Genomic DNA, 15,054 nt, shown 5'->3' on the forward strand with positions numbered 1-15,054 from the left:
TGACAAGTGGCTCCATCCTGTTGGAACCACAAACCTTCAATGTCCATACCTTCCAACTGCTCCCAGAAAAAATCAGATATCATGTTTCGATAGCGATAGCAGCGTTCTCCGCATTATCCTCGAAAAAAAGGGCCCATTATTCCTCCGCACCAAAATGCGCACCAAACAGTCACTTTTCGAGGATGCATTGCTTTTTGAACAATCTCCCTTGGATTTTCTAATCCCCAAATACGAGCATTGTGTTTGTTTACAAAGCCACCAACGTGAAAATGTGCCTCATCGCTAAAGATGATTTTCGTTGAAAAATGAACCCCTTGTTCTCGTATCCATTTATTTGGACTTTATCTGGGTGTAGATGCAAGTCTTTTATTAAAATTCGCTGTGTGATTGAATACGTAAGGCCCACTTGCTGCGATCGATGACGAATCGATGTGTTTGGATCTTCGGCTACACTTTCAGGAACAATGGCAATATTTTGATCTGACCGACCTGCACGAGCATGTTGAGGGACTTTGAGGTTAGTTACAGATCGAGTTTGCTCAAATTTTTGAACCACATTCCAAATTGTCCTCTCAGGAGATCGATTTTGTGCGCCGAAAAATTCACGTAGAGCCCAAAATTTTTACACGTTGTTCAGTCGTATATTTCTCTATGACTAATTTTGTTTATGTTTTGAGGTTAGAAATCTCATATGATAATAAACAAATACAGTGGCGTTTCAAAAATATTTCCGATTGCAATGTGGAAACAAAACAATGAAAAATGAATTATTCGTACATAGATCGATTTCATGTATTTTGACAACAACAGTTTTGATTAGTAATTATGAATTCTTTACTGCGTATATATTTTTAAAATTACAAACTGCCCTTGCACAGGTTTTATAGGAAACATCTAGATAGTAATGGTATCAGTGTTGTTTTCTTTTCCAATTCTTTTAAATATTGTATTTTTTTCATGACTAGTACTTATAACGCATTGATATATCTTGGACAAGCAACGCATAACACTTTATTAGATTTTTATAATTTAGGTTCTATATTAAACATATTTTGAAAGTGCATTCTGTCCAGATGACGAATTAAATTATGTAGATCTTCTTGCAAAATGTGTGTGGAAATAGTAGTCAATAAAGCTTGCCGTAGTTGTTTGAGTTTTATCATTTGATGGTTTGATATACGCTGAGCAGTTAATATTCTGCTCATAGAATAGAAAAGACATTTAAGGGCCATTCAAGCCTTTGAAGGCATCAAATTATCCATAAAAAAGTGATTATCTTTGATTATTTTTGAAATTCACTTGCAGACACGCATCAATCATTACCAAAATATTGAGACTAAATTAGACTCATCAATTCAATATTGATATAGATATTAGATATCGAATTTAGAGTATTGACAAGTTTTGGGTTTCTACGAGAATCAATTCCTGGACCCCTTTTCATATTATTATTTATAGACGGTTTGCAGTTCAAAGGTCTGAGTATGCGTTATTTGCACATGATTTAATATGCAGAAAAAGAAAGAGTTAGTATGATATATTTTTACTCCAAAATGATGGATACATTATAAAGAGCATGAACTGGTGATATACTTGTGCAGATTGCAAATATTGTAACTTTCTATTGGAACTAACCGAAACTGTGTGCATCGCTTAGTTAAATATATAAAACAAAAATACAATGTTTTATAAAAAAACATGAAATTTGTTAGTTAAAATGAATATCGTTAAAGCGCGAGGCAGGCGACATCTTCGAATAAGTTATAAACTGATGTATTAAACGACTCAAACAAATAATGTTTTAACCAAGAGTAAGAAATAGAGCGTGCTGTTTTATTATTAATCATTTAGAATTCTAAACTAAGTTCAATGTGATGTTTCATATTTGCGTTAATCTTGTGTCTCCATTGGGATTTTTCTTTTTCACCATAAAACTTAGCGCGCAATGGGCGTATAATAATACATAATCCGTTTAAACATCCCTTTATTGCCGTTTTCGTTCCAAATTTTATTATCCCGAGCCATTAGCGAAACTGGAAATTTATTTAGTCTAACTTAATTTAGTATGCGATACTGACGGACCGGAGGACAAGAGAAAAATCTCCTTGGACGAGGGGCGATATTTTTATCGGCAATTACAATTTTTACTGCTGTCCAAATTTAATATACACGTTTCCTAAAGCGTAATAAAAGTACGCTTTAACGAAGCTGAAAAAGTGCCTAAAATTTAAATAACCTGATTTTAAAACCATTTAATGTGGATTGATTTGTGCTTTGAGGAGAGAAATGGAAAAAAATGAGAATCCATAAATATTGTGAACTTGATTCAAATTACAGTACGGCGTTGTACTATTAACAAAAATGAAGTTCCAATTGAAATTTGGACTCAATCAACTACACGGACATTGATTTTACTGTTTTTTAAATTTGCCATAAAAATAAATTATTATTATTCAAACACTGTTACGTACTATTACGTACGTCTATCCTAAAGTATTCTATTCTAAAGTATTGGTAAATCCTGTCAAAGATCTTATTTTCTTGGCGGCTCTTTAATGGAAGCCAGAGTTTGGTTTTTATTGTTCGATATGCAACTTTCTAATATATCAATCTTTTTCTCTGTGGTAAACAAGATACGGAAGCAAGCGAATAAATTAAATCAACAACAAAACACGCGTCGAAGGAGGCAGCGTTCTACCACTAACTGAACTTATATGGCAACAGCATATTATTTGTGATACACAAATGTTTAAATGAAAATATTTCAAAAAGTAAAAATATTAGACATATACACCATTACATAAAATTGTCTTAATTTTTAATGCTAAATGTGACAATAACACTAGGTAGTTTCCATTAAACAAAAAAAAAATTGGCAGATTTTTAATTTCATTTATAATTTTATTTTTCACGTACCCTGTATTAATACATATCGAAATTTCTGGTGAAATTTGTTATTCGAGTTCTTTGTCTACAACAAACTTACTCAAGTGAAACAATAAATTCTTCCGAATGAAGAAATGCAGATATTTTACGTCTTGCAAACTTCAAAACGTCATACCAGGTGTTCCATTTAAAATAAGAAAGTTTATACTCGCCCACGAAAAATTAAACACCCCAATTAACTTTTGGCTCCATCCCCTATAGTATCTGAAATAAGGTAGTTTCCCACCGGCCCACCCCGTACATTCATCAGTGAAACAAATATATTTTTTTTTAAATCCCAATCATTTGCTTTGCTTTTTTCATAATTTCAAAACAAAGTGCTACTCTTCTTTCTTCATCGCCTTCCCTACTGGGGCTACTATGCTTTTCGAATTTATATGATAAATTTTTGCGTTTTTTTAATGAGCACAACACTGTGGTTTAATGTTTATTTGCAGCTTGTCCAAGAATCTTCGTTCCAATCATTTTGTTTTCCTCCACCTGCAGTAACGTGTTCAAACCTCCATTCTCCCTTTCTTCTGCTTTATTATGGACATTTTCAACTGAACATTTACAGTTATTTCAGGGATTTCCTATGTTTCGTTCGGCACATGCACGAACTATGGGGGTTTGGAAGGTTTGGAGGAATTAAAAAACACTTTCTTAAATTTTTGTCGTGCCTATCTTTCGTTTACTTATTGTTAGTTCTTTCAGTTCCAGGTCGGTTGTTTACGGGGTTGTGTAATCAAAAAAATTCAATACTATACTAGCTATGTGGGACTTCAGCTACCGATAGAACGTAGGCTTGAACTTGCATTATATATATGGTGTAGTTCTGAACCAGTTTCATCGAAATTGTACATATTTTATTTTTTAATTAATTTTGTCATAATTGCTTTTATCCATTTCTGACATTTGAAATGTTTTAAAACGTTTTTAATTCTATAATGCGAACGTTCGAATTCGATTTGATTCCCGCGGAAAATTTCCAGACGACGAAATCGAGCGTGAAAAGGGTCTCTGTCTCTTCCCCCACCCGTCGACTTAAATACCCGGAAGTTCGATGACGAAAATCTACTTCATCCGTCATTTTTTAAAGCCGTCCGAATAAACGTCCCGGACGGATCTTGCAAATTTCTCACTGGAAAGCTACGGTGGGCGGCGGTAGGGCATCGAAGTCGGGATTAGGCGGCAATCCAAAGTTGTATTTTGAGAATGCGCCGAGGCAATTTAATTTAAAAATTTCCCTCCGCTGTTAAATTAGCGTCTTTCCATCTACGTCACGCGTCTGATTAAGACGGGCGTCGTAATAATTTCGCGGATCTTGGCGAAAATTTCGAGACAGTGATTGAATTTTTGAATAAATAGGGTTCGTCTGACGCGACGACGCGTCGCAGAGACGAAAGGGGAAAGGGCGGCGTTGTCAATTTGCATGAAATATCAGGCGTTTTAGTGCCTAGTGGATGCAATTCGATTCAAGATGAAATTATATCTCGGGCATAATTTATGCGCCGATGAAATAGCTCTTTCGGAGATTGCCTCGCAGATAACGGAGGTGAATATTAGTCGATAACGAGGACGTGAAGGTATCGCTCATTATTATTTTTTTACCGAACGTTATTAGAAAATGGAATTACTAAAGAAGGGGGCCGCGTGTTCAGAAAATCGGCATAGAGAAGGAAAATTACGTTGCGTTTAACGTAGCATTGCCATGCGTCCTTGTACCAATGGCCTGGGAGCTGCAGTTAGACCTTCCATTATATCCGCACATCTTTGCCTCCTCACCTAGAAGATTCCTGTACTCGTGAAGAAGGAATTAAGGGCTCAATAAATTGTGCTCGTAGTAACATTTAACGCAGGGTGGGGGTCGTTATTCGATGGGCTACAGACTTTTATGAAAAATTCATTCTTAATATTTAAATACTTATTCCTCCACTTCCATCACTTTATTGGCGGCTATCCTAAAAACTGGTCTTGTCGACCATACCTTCTTTGTTCAACTATGTCTTATGATTTCTTTCAAGTCGGATCAAACCTTATGTTGATGCTTTTTGTACTTTTCTTGTTACTTTTGTGGAGTCAAAAAGAGGCACCGTGGGTAATGTAAAAGCTTAATTTTAACAACGAGGCTGACTGCTCCACATGGTCGCTACTTCATGAACAAATGTATTCGGAGGCCGCGTTACGCTGTTGCCGAGTTACACATTCAACTTAAACATAAATCCGGCTCGAAGGACCATAAATGTGTTGATGATTTCTGTACTTTTCTTGTTCCTTGCAAGGAGGCTGACTGCTCTACACGGCCGCTGCTTAATAACTAGCTTATGAATTATATATGCATTCGGAGGGCGCGCTACCCAGTTACACATGTTAACGAAACCTAAACAACTTCTATGGCGACTTTTATCTGACCGAAGTGCGCCATCTTATTTGTTTAGTTCATAATGTGGAGAGTAAACTCGAATCAATCTATTGCATAGTTTCGAGGTGAGCTTTCTACTGCACAGTACTCTTCTGCACACTTAGGAGGCTGAATTCACAAAATATTCACAAAATTTTGAGCTACCAGCACACAACAAATTGTTGTGCATAACTAAGTTCGGCAGCAGCAGCAGCATAAAAACTCTTTGGAAAAAATAAGATTTGTATTTATTGAATTTATAAAATATATTATGTAGGTTCTTGGTTGTTTTGAAGGATCTGCGCCAAAAAAAAAAATTGTAGATACAACTCATTTATTTGCTAAAATAATACCTTAAATTCAGTTGAAAATTTGACCTTAATCCAAAAAGATTATAAAATAAGAAATCATTACAATTTACGATATGATATTAGATAAAATTTAGATGTTAACTTGTTTGCAATGTAAAGCTCGAGTACCATTATAAATCAATGTACTGTATTTCAATAAAAATTTGCCTGTGTGGGCTACCCAAGTTAACAATAACCGTAACCATAACAACCATCCTGACAAACACTCCACTTACGAGTCGTTGGGCCCTTTTTTAATACAGAGTATTTTAAAAAGGTGTACATATCCAACAATAACAATAATAATACCAATACATAAATATTTGTATTTGTGTACTATACAGTTGTGAACAAAGTCACTAGTAAACCTGACTCAGGTAGACTTGTTTCAAATTGTGATAAATATTTTTCAAAACAATCCAAGTACCGAATACTCCTTGGAGATTTTTTTAACGGGAGTTTTTAAAAAGAAAGAATAAGCAAACAACCACTTTTGTTTAGTTCAAGTGGACGAGGCTGGTGCTGTCAGTTTTCGTAAAAACCGAGAGATTAAAGCAAATACCACCCCCGCTTATTTAGTGATGTTGAAAAATACGGCTACCGGAGATTAAAAAAACAGAGAAAAATAATTTATTCCAGGCTTTAAACTCGTTGGAATAAATCAAATTAAAACCCTTTATTAACCATTTCTTTCTTCCTATTTAACGGATCCAGTCATCCTTAATATTTATAAATTCCTAATAATTTTTCTCTTCGCCTATTTCTGAGAACAGCATGCGGGCGAATTGAAAATACTTTTACCGGTTCATAAGGAAATTGCGAAACCCAAACTTTGAAACTACTTACTTGAACTACTCGAGCTGTCTTGTGCAGCTCTGTTGAAAATAGTTTTGATTTTATTGCTACGCACGATGGAGCCATTTTGAAAGTACTCTTTAATCAATCATGCAAGTTTTGATTAAAGTTCCAAATGCAAAATAGTACTATTTTAGCGAATCCAATAGAAAATATTTAATATTTACGTTATCTGTATATAAAAATATTGGCATTTCAACCTCATTTTGTATAGGTATCGGAAATCCTGCCTCGAATCAAAACTTTTACAGGTAAAGCATTTTACCAGCTCTGTATCGCGAATTTTCATGCCCTTCGATTTGTCATTTCCCTAAGTGTTTTATGAATAGTAAGCAATTTCAATAATATCCGCATTCGTCTTTACCATTTTTCGCGTTCGCCGGTTTTCTGTACAATCTTATTGCCACTAGGGTAAACATTTTTCATTGGCGTGGTATTGACAATGGCACAAAACACATTTTTCATTTCGTTTGTGCTCCCTTTATGAGAACTCTGCTTTCTGGATATTACTTTTTTTACGAAAAATCGCAAAAAATCTACCTCGAGTGGAGGAACATTTGCGTTTATAATTTCAAAATTGAAAACTAGCGTCAGCTAAACCACACACAACTAACTTAGACTAACCAAAACTAAAAACACATTGAATTTTAATGGATCGTTCAAAAAACAAATCATACACAGACTCAGACAGAGATTAATGTTTAAAAAAATCTGTACATTAAGCTAAATAAAACTAATAGGAAAAAAACGAGCTTGCCGTGCTAATTTGGGAAAAAATCTTTGTTTTTTGAAGCAACACGTTAAGTGGGAAGAAATTTTAGGCGTTTTACCCTTCGCTCCGCGTTTCAATTTTTAGATAAAACATTCCTTTAGCCCTTGCTTCTAAACCTTTTCTTTATACGGATAAATAAGATAGATTATCAGTCCCTTTCGGAATATTGTTGCTCCAAGCAATCCCTCTCCCTCCCTCGAGAGGGAGTAATTGGGATTTAATATTACACAGTTCAAAAGCTTTTGAAGTAATCTTTTGTTAGCACGCCAAATCAAGATTGATGCGATTATTGCCAGCGGAGAGATATGAATCTCTTAGTATTGCGTTGTTCAGATGTTTATTAGATCAATATTCCAGAACACGTGGATAATCAACGCAACAACGGTTATTTGATATGTGATTAAAATCGTGCGACTGGTTGTAAAATCAACTGTTGGTCAAAATTATAATTAATACCGTTGTTAATTGGAATATGTTATTATTAACAAGCAAGTAAGATTCATATTTAACCAAATTGCTGATCTGATAATATACTAAAGGCCAATATTTAAGTATATAATTATGTTGATATTTTTCGACAAAAATTTGGGAAGTATAAAAAAAATGTTGAAAGTTTGCTTTATGGAGAATGGTTCGAAAAAGTTTAAAAACCATTGGAGATATTTGAGTCACATTTGGTAGCTCTGTAGGTATGCCAGGGGCCCCCATAACTACAATCAGGTATGGTAGAAGAAACATAACCAAAAATTGTTAATAGCGACAAAATCAATGACAATGGATCCCGCACTTGTTTCAGGTATGCACGTAATAAAGACTGCTTAGAATAAGTATATATCCATATTTTGTTTTCGAATTTTCTAATAAAAATGCATAATCTAAACATTATCTACAATTTGATATGTTTTGTAATTTTTCTTTATTATAGTCAAATAAAATATTTTCTCTGCAAAACCGCGAACTGGCAATATATTATAGCGCATTCCTTATTATTCCGAATGCGTTGAGACATGCTCATCCACGTTTGTTAAAAAAAAAGATAATATAAAATATAAATATGAAAATCGTACTTACATCAACGTTGATATACCTCACAAGGAATGCCCTGAACGGTGGTGACTCCTTCGGCACATAACGGTAAAATTCTTCACCATTCCGGTACCATTTGATGGAATACAGTGGAACCTGTTCGAGATCATAATTGCAAGTTAAAGTGACCGTGTCGCCAGATCTCGCCACCTCCGGCACTTTTATGACCATTGATTTTAGAGATGACGTTCCTGAAAGGGAAATAATAAATGTATTGTGGCGCGTATTTTGCGCTATTATTTTTAAGTCGCTTTGAACGGGAAAGTATTGCGGCTCGGAAAATGATTACTTTCTTTGTTTACCCATCACATCGGGTGGGAATTTTTCTCGAATTAAAATCTGTTTACCAATCGTTACTAAATAGCGGTATTATTCTGCCAACATTTGCGGAAATTTTTAATTGGGCTAATATTCTTAAACAGCTTATACCTATTTTAATTGGTGTGATACCGGCGGATTGTTGAGAGAATTCGTTAATTTTTTCGGTTATGCACCTATTTAATGAGGTGGTCTGCTGTATAATATCCAATTGAATAAAATAACTGTATTTCTTCGTTATGTCGTTTTATCAAGTTTGAAAAGTTCTTTCTTCTTTAGTTCTTCTATTATAAGTAATACGTAATTACAACATGAATCGATATTCTATAGTTTAATAATATAAAAATTAAAGTCACGGTGTACTTTTCTACCTATACTGTATTTTCATATTAAGTACATACGACTTACGTAATACGTAACCATAACGCAATGTACTGGGCTAATATAAACTGCAACTTAACAAAACTAAATTTCTTTTCAGTCCTAAGTTGTGTCTAAAAGTATTATCATGTATTTAGCCTATATTGTTGTATTTTCTATCATCTATCATCTATCATAGTTCTTATGCTACGCCAAGAAAAATATATGATGTATCAATCTACTGCCGATAGTTAATCAATTCGCCGTTTTGTATGACTAGAAGAATTCTAAAGCAACTGTTCGCATTACATATAATAGTAAGCTGGTAACCGATATACCAAGAGATAGCATAGCATATTATTAAGCACGAAATTTGCAATTTTGGTCTAGGGAAAAATATATTTTTCCACTCCCGTCTGCAAAATAAAAATTACACATCGATCTAGCGTGCGGGAAGCGTCACTTTTCCACGTCCGTTTCGTTTCTCACGAATTCGAGCCCCTTCGGACATTTCCAGGATTTTACCCCACGGCTTGAATTTTGCCGTTTGTCAATTCTGTTACGTCAGGTCAGTCAGCCAAATATTTTAATCTGCAAGATAATGCGCCACTTCTGTAGGGTTAAGTCACTCTTTTATTCAAACTCGTGAGTCAAATGCCATTTACCGCACCTGTTGCATAATATACTATTCTCAACTCCCTTCTGCAAAATACCTAATTATACACCGACTTAGCGTGCGGAAAGCGTGACTTTACCATGTGACTTAAAAAGTTTACCAAACGTGTTACATTTTTCATGTAGCTTATAACACGTAGTATTTAAATTGTCTGATACATTGCATTACATGTTTCTGTGTATTAGTTTTTGGGTACATTTTTGCAAACACGAATACATTCACTGACATGACCGTCAGAATTGACAAACGTCAAAATTCATTTCCGAAAATATAGGAACCCAAACCCCTGTGGTAATATCCCAAAAATGTCCTTATCGGATCCGTGGGGAACAAAACTGACCGCGTAAAATGACAGTTTCCGCACGCTAGGTCGATGTGTAATTGTATATTTTAAAATCAGTTTTCATTGTACATTAAATTTATTGATTTGTTTAAAAAACATAATGGCGAACTCATTCAAACTTTAAAACTAGCTAGAATCTATTTCGAGTCGCACTGTATATGTTTATAATATTGTTATTTTACGAAAGCTTGGACATTTGTGGACAGAACTAGAGGTGCCTGTCGTAACATACCGACTCCTATTTTCTTAAGATATTTTGCAAGATCAAGCGAGCGAATGTCTGTTTTAATCCAGGTTGTGATCCAAAGATGCCGGGATGTCAACCACAACGTATTTCTCTGAGCGCTTAATTTTGTGAACGCTTTTGACAAAGGGAAGTATGAAAAAATGGTATAGATACTAACACGATCAAGGATAGATGACAAGGATGTGTGAATTGAAAATAGCCAAGACAATAAAAGTACGAACTCCTTCATTTGATCATGCAGGGAAACATTGCCACCAGAAGTCGTTCAGGACAAAAAAGAAATTCTTGGCTAAAGCACCTGCGAGAATTATTCCGGGCAGCAGTTACTAAGGCAATAACAGTAAATATGATCGCGAACATGATAGCCAACTATCGACAACGGTCGTGGCACCGCAAGAAGAAGAAGGATGGCAAATGTCGCCTGTCTTATCGTTGGCCGTTGCTAATCAGAGTCGTCGTTTGAAATATGTAACTTTTGAAGATAATAGGGTGCAACACTATTGATAAAAAGATTTTTTTCACGTCAGTATACTTAACAGTTAATAATGAAGTCTTGTTACGGTCGATTTAAAACATGTTCTGAAATTAACTTACTTAACGGTACGTCGCGCAAAATAAACTTTAAACACTTGCTTAAATAATAATATGGGCGCAAAAATGTCCAACAATGACTTGTTCCCTTTGAGTTCGCATTCATACAAGCTCACATTGGTCAAAAGTTTTCGTGTTCCTCCATTTGCAGAACAGTTTGCCCAGTGACCGCTAAATGCGGCGTGTAGCACAAAGTTCTGCTTTACAAGCAACTTGTTTCCCTCTACGTACACAACACTGAATCGGTTAAAACGGTCAATTAAATTTGCTGACCCGCATTTTATGCTGCGCGCAACTAGACGCGGACTCGTTTAATAATAATACGTACAGATGAATGAACCAATTCGAACAAAAAAATGCGCACAGAATTTGTGCGCGGACGAAGTAGGCGACGCCGTCGCTCCGCAGCGTTGCGATTTGTTGAAATGACATTTCCGGATTCATTAAATCGGCGGCCAACCGAAACCATTTATTTATTCACAACCTTTCAGCGCGTTTCGGCGACGCAATTTCCAATGCCAGTCACTGCTAATATGTGGGTGATTATAATCGACAGCTCGAATTGAACTAATAAACTATCATTTGTTTATTCGTTTTGAGATAAATTCAACAAATTTCAACCGCTTGTCACGCTCAAATAACTAAATGGCGCTGGGCGTTTATCGCATTTAATCGATCGGTGCGTACAACTTTTAAAATAGTAAACGACTGGTCTTAACCGGTGTTAATGGCAGTCAGAAAAGTAATAAAATATTGTTGTTATTATAATTGTTAAAAGTGATCGACAAAATGTTTGCCGCTGCAGAACGTGGCGAATTTAACTAACTTGGTTCTCTTAGACTATAGTAAAGCCTTTGATAAACTCGATCACACTCTTTAAATTGGGTTATGGGTTAACTTTGGGTTATCTTCGTTTTCACAAGAGCGCCTTATCACTTCTTAATAACTATTTAACTGGGAGGCGGCAGGTGGTTTACTTAAACAGTCGCACTTCATCTCCGACACCTATAACTTGCGATGTTCAACAGGGTTCTATGTTCGGGCCTGTACTCTTCTGTCTACATACGTCTCAGCTAATAGGGCACTTGCGTCATTGCTTTGCTAATTTATATTCTGACAACACTCTGTATATCTCGAAAATATCGCAGACGCAAATGATAAGATTAATTCTGATTTAAGAATTTAAGTACTCTTTGGACAAAGTCAGTCAAGAAATTTATACTCCAAACATGTTAAAGTTTATCTGAAAGACCCTTTACTAAAACTCACTGAAAACGCAAGAAAGGTTTTCGGGACACCTAATATGAGACAATTAACAGATGACAGATTTAAAAAAGCTATCAGACCAATTATTCAGCATTTTCTAAAGTTTATCTGAAAGACCCTTTACTAAAGCTCACTGATAACGCAAGAAAGGTTTTCGGGACACCTAATATTAGACGATTAACAGATGACAAATTTAAAAAAGCTATCAGACCAATTATTCAGCATTTTCTAAGTTGATGCTCGCTCCGTCGTTCTGCCCTTTTACTTAGCTCTTTGTACTTTATCCTTCTTCTATGCTTCTGTTTTGATTAGCTGTTTGGTCCTTACCTGAAGCCAGTAAGGTAAGGTAAGGTATTGCAATGCAGAGATTCCTTAAATAGCCTGAGCTGAGATTTTTTCGGAAAAGCCCGACCTATTTGCTTGAGACTAGTTCGTTTGAATTATATTACACCAATTGTAATTATAAATCCAGTTTAAAACTATAAAGTCTGATCAACGAAGTTTTTCAAATAGCAGGGTTAACAAATTGGACCAAAATATATAACGAAAATTTATATCACCATTAGATGGCCTCAAAGTATTTGAATGTTTTTTTTTTTTAATTCTTAGCAATCGTTTTTAGTTAAATTTAAGATCTTTATAAGCAATTGTTTCTTGAGCAGACCATGAAAGACATCTTTACATATTTACTTCCTTATTTCCTAAGGAAAAGCGAAATTACTTCTTTTGAGTAATTTAAGACAAAAGTTGCCAAGAAGATATATTTTTTTCACGGACATTTAAGCTTTAGGTCTACTAGTATTTAAACATTTTAATACAATAGTAATAGTAATATAGAATGGTAATAGAATTTCGTTTTTTTTTAATTCTTCTGTTATATTAATAGGGAATTTTGATTTCTAAATACGTATTTCAAATGTATATTTTTCCATAATCGCACACGGCTGGAGTCCCATAAGTGTTCCCCAGTCCCAGTTAAAAGTACGAAAATTTTAAGGCTTAATGCATCTTTTTAACCATTTTTAAGGTGAAATGAGACGATACAAAATACAAGAGAGACAGTTATAAAATAAAAAAAATCGAATACAAATTTTAAAACAAAATACATCAATATATAATTTATAATTAGAAGTTTTCCTAAATGCTGCTTTATCGTATTTTTAATTTAGAGTGACTACTAAATTCAGTTTAAATCATAATTAAGGAAATTATATTGCGATTGTCCAAACATTTTGTCGTTTATTTTTTCACCCATTAAGTATGACCATTTCGAAGAGTTTCACAATAGAATTGATTGACAATTTTATGGCTGCCTAACTAAATATGCCAAATAATCCAATTTTTACAGATACTCGATTTTATTTCGGAATCATTAATATTGAAGTATATCAACATGATATATCATTTGAGAGGGTTTTTAATTGTCTTTCAGAACAGTTGATAAAATATGGGGCGTTCCAAAATGAAATATTCATTATTTTTGTTTCCACCGGTATAATCTCAAATTTTGAACGCACCTGCGTATTATAGAGTAAACTTCTTTAAGTATATAAAATAGATCTTCGCGAATTCGAATTAGGTGAAATGATTTCGTTGGAGCTATATTTTGAATAAAAATATGAAAAATAATTAATTTCTTGAAAACCGCTTAAGATAGGTTTAGATATATTTTATTCGGAAATTAACTTTTTAGAAGAAGAGGTAACATTGCATCATAAAAGTACATGCTTAAAGCAAGTGCTAACAAATTCCACAATTCAGTTGTATTCGAGAATTCACTCCATTAAATTTTGTCTTTTTGCTTCACGGGTGCCTCGAAAAAACCAAGCAAACCAAAAGTTTTTAATTCAATTAATAGAATTCGGTCTGGCTACATTCATAACTGGGCGATTGAATAAAACTTTTCATAATAGTTTCCCTCCCTTAATTTAATAACAAGTAAACTGAGGAAACTTAGCGGGGTAATTAATTAAATTGCGATTGAGGGATAATAAAAAATAAAATGGCGGAGGAACTTCCAAGTATCATAAGGCAAAGGATATTTTGCTTAAAGATTAGACGGATCGCGGCGCGAGAAGTAAATTAGGTGCTCTGATTCCGACCTGGTCACGCTCCTAATAGATCTCCAGTTGCTTTGAACCGATCTCACCTCTTCGTAACTGCGAGAAACGCGGTCTTGATCTATTTTGGGGTCATCAATTTGTTTTACTCTCAAAAGGGTCCGCAAGTTTACAGTCTAATACCGAGTGCATTAATCCGAATTCCCCGTCCGGATCAAATAATTTGATATAACATTGGACATGCAGCAGATGTCTGAAAAAAGATTATCAAGAGTTCAAAATTAACGGACTCTCCAGTCGCGTTTGTTAAATATAACTAACAATATAGTTAGTTATAATCTAGCTAGTTAGCCGAAACGTACATTCGTTTTAAATAAAAAAAGCTATATATAGGAATTATGTTCTACTTGACCGATGAAACCAAGTGAATTTAATACCTGGCGCATTTCCTGTATCTGAATCAGTGATGGATTTATTTTAATGCAAAATTTGCACGAGTGCTCGATGCCTACCGCGAAGAGTGGTGGAAAGTATACCACAATTGTTACCTTAAGTTACCTTAATTTTATTAGACAATTAAAAAAAATTCAATAATCTTTTGTTATTATTGGTCTTATATTTTAATTCTTCTTTAAGTGCTTTGATTATGAAATGACATACTGTCCAATATAATAATTAATCAGTCTATAATCCAGGCTTTGTTAAAGTTCGAACGCGTGACGTAAATGTAGGGGACTGATTTGAAAGTACGTTTTAGCGATTTTTATTGTGGTAATAATAAATAGTAATAATGATTTACTAGTT

General features: G+C 34.5%; 1 protein-coding gene across 4 annotated transcripts in view; it reads right to left on the reverse strand.

Moving 5' to 3' along the window:
* Positions 1 to 15,054, reverse strand: part of LOC132697019 (uncharacterized) — a 286,016-nt gene that overhangs the window by 51,029 nt on the left and 219,933 nt on the right. For 3 of the 4 annotated variants that reach the window (XM_060662263.1, XM_060662262.1, XM_060662264.1), the window contains one exon: positions 8,375 to 8,580. In XM_060662263.1, the coding sequence (XP_060518246.1) occupies positions 8,375 to 8,580 (206 nt within the window). Of the gene's footprint in view, positions 1 to 8,374; positions 8,581 to 11,040; positions 11,214 to 15,054 lie in introns of those variants that run through there. The other variant, XM_060662265.1, reaches the window with a different exon arrangement.

This window comes from Cylas formicarius, unplaced genomic scaffold, assembly GCF_029955315.1.
Source record: "Cylas formicarius isolate icCylForm1 unplaced genomic scaffold, icCylForm1.1 PGA_scaffold_1__22_contigs__length_36826433, whole genome shotgun sequence".
NCBI lineage: Eukaryota > Metazoa > Arthropoda > Insecta > Coleoptera > Brentidae > Cylas > Cylas formicarius.